Genomic DNA, 7098 nt, shown 5'->3' with positions numbered 1-7098 from the left:
AGAGAGGGAGGGAGGGAGGGAGGGAGAGAGAGGGAGCGGTAGGGGGAAAGGGGGAGAGGGGAGAGAGGGAAAGGGGGGAGGGAAAAAAGAGAGAAAGAGAGAAAGAGAGGGGGAGAGAGAGGGACTATTTGCATGTCTTATCACTACATTCATTACTGTTAGACGGTACGAAGTTCGCCGGGGCAGCTAGTATCTTAATAAATCTTAATCCCGTTATTTGTCTAAACTCTTAACTTATGCGTCATTTATCTTTTTTGTTCCTGAATTTTCGATCTCCAATCAGTTGCAAAAATTAATCCTATTTAAACGGATCTTTGCACCATATATAAATCTTTCTGTCTTTACTTTTTCTTCTAAGAATTCGTATCAATTAATATCACTATTTCTGAGTATATTAGAATGCGTCGTGTTATTGGTTATTATTTCAACGAAAATTCTACCTATTTCTTTTAAGAGAAAATGTCCCTTGAACTGTAAAAACAGTTCTCAGCCATCTTTTGAAGCGAATACATCTTCGATTCATATTACTTGCTTTTGTCAAATAAAGTCTTACGCAAGTTGTCTACTTTATTTCATTAAAATATTACATCGCGTGTCACATATAACAGTAGGCGATTATTTTTATATTATTGTAAAAATTAAAAATGTGTATGTTTTAAAAGATTATAAGATACACTTTTATGTTATTATCTAACATAAAATTATTCAATTCCATTATCAATTATTCTCAGTTTCTAATACTAAGTAGTGATTGCCATATTGTTTTTATTTGTGGAAACAGCTGATGTCGTTTCGATGAAATCGATTAAGAAAAAATCCATCACTTTGTTAAAAATTTAATATATTAATTATTTGAGAAGTCTTACTTAAAACGAAGAAAAGTTGTAGGTAATACACAAGAAATTTTGCAATAAATAACTTATCAATATTTAACAGATAGTTGTAGGCATTTTGACAGATTCAATCTAGATTGTTTAGAAAGGAAAAGAAATCATTTTGATGCTTTAGCAAATACCACATTCAATTCCAATCTCAATTCATGCTTATTCCTTTTCAATGTTTTTGTGACAGTAACAGTTCCAACCCTGTATTAATATATGTTTCAATCTCAATTCATGCTTATTCCTTTTCAATGTTTTTGTGACAGTAACAGTTCCAACCGTGTATTAATATATGTTTATATTGAATAATAGTAGGGGAGACCGGGGTAAACTCGACACTAGGCTTTTTGCTAATTTAAATCTATCGTAGAAACTTGCCTTTCCTACTGTAAATATGTCTTTATGTGACAGTATTATCAACGGAATTTGTGACATTCTGAGTTATGGTGTAATTTTCAGCGCGACATACGCGTTTTTGATGGGGAAATGTAATTTTTCTGATCTCTCGAAAATTTTTACTCTTTCATCGAGTTTTACTCTTGCGAATCTACCGGTAAGTGATTTTGATGGAAAATTTGATGCTTTATACGAATCCAATAATAGTTTTTGCATATTTTCAAAATTTTTATATTTTTGGAGTAACAAAAGTGAAAAACGACGTTCGGTGCAAAGTCGACACCACGCCGTTTTATCGGCTCCTAATAACAAATAATGAAATGTGTGCGCACATCTAATTGCGAATTTGCTTGCATAAATTGTTTTTTAGTCATGAGCTTAGATGAAAATAATTGAATGCTCAACAATTTTTGTTCTCATTATTTCCAATGATTGTTTTACTTAATTCCGAACTTTTGTAATTTCTAAATACATGATAAACAATGTATATTTAGTTTCAGATAATAAAAACTAAGTTCCAGATCAAATTGTGTCGATCAGCCAAAGTGTCGAGTTTGCCCCGGCATTTTTTAATTTGAAAATTTGTCTTCGCGTCATTTTTCCTTTTCTAGGGGCAAAACTAAGCGACGTACAGCAAATTTTCTTTAAGCAATTTTGCATCTGAAGGAACACTCTTTAAATGTGTACCATTAAATTTGCTTGAAAATTTTAATTAATTGTTGAAAATTGCCTTTAAAAAAATCGTGTTGAGTTTGCCCCGGTCTCCCCTATATGCGAATATACCTAATAAAATCTTTTAAACCAAAATAAATAAAATTTTTTTATTTTGGCAATGATATACGAGTAATCGTTCACATATTTTTGTGTGACAAGCTGAATCTCTCTTATAGTGTTTGCCTACTGATGTCATGATTCTGCGTTTTTTCAATTTCTGAATAAGCCGTAAGAAAAAGTAATACACGCGTTTCGAGTTAATATGATCGACTGTTTTAATGTGAATTCGTAAATTGTTTCTTTGTATACGAAATGTACATACCTTTAAAAGGATTTTCTTGCAAAGTAGTTATTTCGCGATAAGTATCAAAATGGTGGGTAGTAGCGCAGCAAGTACAAGTCTGACGGAATCAGCGCCGGCGGTGAAATCTGGTAATTCGGGTGCTGTGCCATTTTCGTAATATTGATAATTTTTAACACCTACGCGTGATCGAATTAGACGGTAGTTGGGTACGTTAATGTCAACGCGATTGTTTAAGAAGTTTTGCAGCATATTGGTGACACACCAAAAATTGCCGTCATCGTCAAAGGCGAAACTGTCGGGCCACTGTGTCAGTACGTGATCACGCGATATGACTCGTTGACCGACGGTGAAGGATGCTATATTCTTAGTATCCCACATGGAGATGGCATCGTCAGCTAATAGACCGAAGTAAAGCACGCCAGTGGACGACATCGCCATGCCGTCCGTTTGCGAAGACTTCCGTCCAAGTTCCCTCACGTATCGATCGATATTCGTCACGTTGTTCTTCAGAGCGGACACCGGAATTGAGTACAGATGAAAAGAAGACAAAGGCGAATAATAGACTTGTCTGAAACAGATTCGATTGTTATTTGTTAGAAAATTTTACATAAACATAAAATTTCAATAGAAAATTTACAGGAAAGTAGTAAGTTTGAATAAATAGTGTCAGTTACAAAAGATTTTAATAATTTCAATTTTTGAGAACTATGAGAACTGTGAGAACTTTTTTTAGAAGACGAGATTTTATATATAAAAGAAGATAATGATGAAGAAAGGGAAATGAATAAAAGTGAGAATGAAAAAGAAAATAGAATGTTATAAAAGTATTGCTGATTTTTCGCTTCTTTGTTTAGTGAAATCCAATGTTCCCAGATAACAGAGCATGCCATGACAAATATGAGTCATATAGTTGTAAATAGAGTTTTGTTTGCTGCATTTTTGTCCATATTTAATCGTATATAAATTAAAACTAGCAATTAATAAGTGAACAAATATTCTTAAAGCATTGTCATCAAACAAAAGGCAAAGTAATATTTCTATTTGATACAATGGTGTATTGTCACCGAAAACAGTGATAAGTCAATCACTTAATTATTTTCAGTGGTATTTATAATATGGTATATACTTATAATATATGTTTATCAGTGAATATTCACTGCTTTTCAGTAATAATACACTGATTGTACTGTAGAGAGTATGTTTACACTTCATTCATATAATATCTGCAGACGGAACAAAGAGAAGAATCTTCGTCTTCTTAATTGATATGTGGCATGGAATGCTCGTTGCTCGGAAAACAAAAGAAGAATGTCATGCAGCAAAAGCAAAGATTCCGATTGACTCGCGATCGCGCATAACGTTATTACATGAACGCATTATAACCTAACTTTATGAAGGAGCAGGTTGGGAGTATGTCCACTAAAAATCAGTAAATACTTACTGATTGTCGGTCACTGTTTTACTAATTCAGTCAGCAATTTTTTACTAATTGACTTTAAGAGAGTGGAGTCCATCATTCTTATAATAAAGTGTAGCACACTTTTGGATTAATGTTCTCCATTTTGTGGAAACACTATTATCCTCGTAAAGTGATGTTTTCTTCTTGCGCTCCTCTTCCTCTTATATTTGTCACTTGATCATGAATGAGAGACAGAGCATGCAATATTTTCATTTTGCAAATGTGCAATTGGAATAACGGAAAATGAGAGAAAATTTCATAAAAAAGGAGACATTTGGTCCTGATAACTTTGCAAAAAGAAATCGATTATATCTCGTGCAAAAAAATACTGATCTGAGGATACCTGTCGCGACTGCTCGCTGGTGAAAGTGCTATGCCGTCCACATGTACTGGATTGATTACATGCGTCTTCGCTACCATGAATCCGACCGCTTCTGATTTGGCCTTCATAGAATCGTGTCGGACCTTCCACGAGTTGTTATCCTTTAACGAGTACACAATGATGCCGGGATCAGTAGTGCCAGTGTCGGTGATATATGCTATGCCGCCGTCCTCGTGATTGAGAACAATGTCATTGAGGTACGCGTTTGTGCGACGTGCCACGTGTTCAGGGAACTGGTAAGAACGAAGGATCTTGCCGTTGTTCTCGAGGTCGAGAATAACAAGGCGCGGCGAGCAGTCGGCTTTGGATTCCCTGAGAGACGTGGGTCGTCCGGTATCGAGTACCCACATGCGACCCTTAGGATCAATCTCTATGCTGTGGACCAGTTGGAATGCCGTGCAGTCACCCAGCTTCTGCATGGGCCAGTTAGGAAAAGCCTCCAACTTGGGCGCCGTTATGCCATTGATCGGTTTCGCCGACGTAACGCTCAGCGTCACAGGTACACCGTCTTTCCATCGCGGTAACGTCAAATACATTTTGTCCTTCCAGAATTTCACAGTAGTGATGAAGTTGTTTGCCGGTATGTAATCGCCGCGCGTTATAGCATATTGTCGTTCCTCGTCTGAAGGCCACTCGAAGTCAATCGACTTCCATTCAAAGATCACTTGAAATGGCTCGTGACATAATGCTACGGTAGCTAGAAAAGCCAGCAGCATCAATCGCTCCATCATCAATGAAGTTGATAATGTCTTTGATGTCTTAGTGCGAGTATCACTAAAGTTATCTTTCCTCTCTCTCTTCTTCGCAAATCCGATATTACGCACCGCGCCGTTGTTTAAGTCTGTTTCTACGGATGGAAGGAGATGTGACAGACGTGTGTAGAGAGAAGCTTCAATAATACGTGTTTAAAAAAAAACGCAGAATTTTAATGAAAGAATCTTACAATGCTCTTCTTTTTAGTTTGAATTTGAAAACAATAATTGTTAACTACCGAAACTTAAGAAAAATATAAGTTTAAATATATAATTATTTAAACTTTTAAACAACGGAACGACAAATAAATTTCTAAAACGTTTTAACGTTAAAATGTTTTATTATAATATTATAATAAAACATTGCAAAAGTTTTGTTGTTACAAACTTGTTATCTATTCTACGTATAGAGTGTACACACATACGATGTATAATAATCAATATTATTCTCACATATCTCGATATTATAATTCAAACCAGAAGAAAGAGCTGGGATTTATATTTATATAAATCTTTCACACGTATCTCACATAACACATATTGGTATGTATATTTAGCCGCGTGTCTTCCTACAGAAAGTTAATTCAGTTCTAGCGTATAGAGCGTAATTTATAAATGCATATAAAAACATTTCAGTTGAGTTTATAGATACAATGGGTGAAAGATATTATATCAATGTAACTTTTCGTTTTAATTTATGATAATTCGGAATTTTATTTGTTTAATATATAAATCACTGTTTGAAAAAAATTGATACCGCTTTATATAAACAATCTTGGACAATTATCAGTTTGTTTATTATGAGTTAAATCACTAATTTATGTTTTATATTTCTTTTTGTGTATATATATGTGAAAAAAATATAAAGTCAGAGAATATCGCAGAGAGCGCATAACCGGAATAAAGTCCGCCAGTCTTATTCGCTTACTTCTCGATGTGATTTAGTTTTGTATACGCTGGTCGATCCGCGCGTGCCGAGATTTATATAAAACGCGTCGAATGATCGCGCAACGACGATTGCGATTTGACTGACGAGAAACGCGCAGCGCGGCCGCCGCCACTACCGACGATGCTTCGGGATGAGATGTCGATCTCCCACCCATTCGTTCAAAGTAGCCGAACGACGTTCGTACATGCGGCCGAAGACGAGGCAATGATGCCACACAATCTTTTAGGCTTAACAAACCTACACTTGAGTTCATCACTGCAAACACTAACAAACACATATATCCGACTTCATATCTTGCATCTGATTTAGAGTTGCATCCGACATTTGTACTAAAATATTATTCAATTTTGATGGTAGCCGTATCGAACCGGCTAGGAATCGAGTGCCATTATTATTACCAAGAAAAAGAAGAAGAAGAGGGGCGAAGATGTCGCCTATATTACGACGAGCTTACACAGATGACCAAGTGATTGCAAAGATGCGAATTACTGTGCTCTGCTGAAACGCGCCATAAAAATTTTCAGTCCAGTGACGTAATCTCGTCGTGAAAATAGGCGATTTATTAACTTCCGTTGGTTTTGTAAACAATTGCGTAATGAATCCCTTTATTAGTGCCCAGATATTGTGCACTATTTATGATTGCTATTAGCGAGATCAGAACATCGAGAGATTGATAACATTATCGAAAAATATCGAAACACTGATGAGAGAGAGAGAGAGAAATTGAAGAAATAAAAATAGCAGTTAAGTATTTATCTACACGTACACTCCATAGCTTGTGTGTTTGATAAGAAGATGGAACTCGTAAAAATAATAACTTATAAAATGAAGGATAATTACGAAATATATGTACCAAATTAATCAACGCAAATAAGTGAAAGTTATGAAAATTTATGATTGCGTAATTGTTCATGCACGTGATTTTCTCTTCTCTTACTTTCAGAATACGATATCTTCTTGTTAATTATCTTCGAAGAAGAATCAAAAAGTTGCGTCATTATTGTTTTGAAATAAACATTAGTAAAAATTATTTTTTATTTCTTTACCAGAACTACCGAAGTAGTTGAAATGATTTGATTTTTTATCAAATTTCCAACATATTTTCTGAGATTTTTCGTGACTTTCGTCTATTGCAATATATATATATATATATATATATATATATATATATATATATATATAAATGATTAAATTGATCAATCTATTTTTTCTCTTCATTCCTTTTTTCAAACAAATTGTATATAATATATATATATTAAAA

The 7098-nt window shown here is 34.6% G+C and overlaps 1 protein-coding gene across 3 annotated transcripts in view; it reads right to left on the bottom strand.

Annotated features, from left to right (window-relative positions):
* Nucleotides 1–5925, bottom strand: part of LOC112451803 (protein yellow-like) — a 14634-nt gene extending 8709 nt beyond the window's left edge. Inside the window, exons 1-3 of one of the 3 annotated variants that reach the window (XM_025011685.1) lie at nt 5817–5925; nt 4098–4983; nt 2314–2863 (exon numbers count right to left, since the gene is read on the bottom strand). In XM_025011685.1, the coding sequence (XP_024867453.1) occupies nt 2341–2863; nt 4098–4867 (1293 nt within the window). In that variant the 5' untranslated portion in view covers nt 4868–4983; nt 5817–5925 and the 3' untranslated portion in view covers nt 2314–2340. Of the gene's footprint in view, nt 1–2084; nt 2864–4097; nt 5026–5816 lie in introns of those variants that run through there. The other 2 variants (XM_025011683.1, XM_025011686.1) reach the window with 2 other exon arrangements.
* Nucleotides 5926–7098: the final 1173 nt, after the last annotated feature.

This window comes from Temnothorax curvispinosus, unplaced genomic scaffold (genome assembly GCF_003070985.1).
Source record: "Temnothorax curvispinosus isolate PA1 unplaced genomic scaffold, ASM307098v1 QBEX01002581.1, whole genome shotgun sequence".
NCBI classification, from domain to species: Eukaryota; Metazoa; Arthropoda; class Insecta; order Hymenoptera; family Formicidae; genus Temnothorax; species Temnothorax curvispinosus.
The sequence above is the reverse complement of the archived record's forward strand: the minus strand, read 5'-3'. Positions and strand labels throughout refer to the sequence as shown.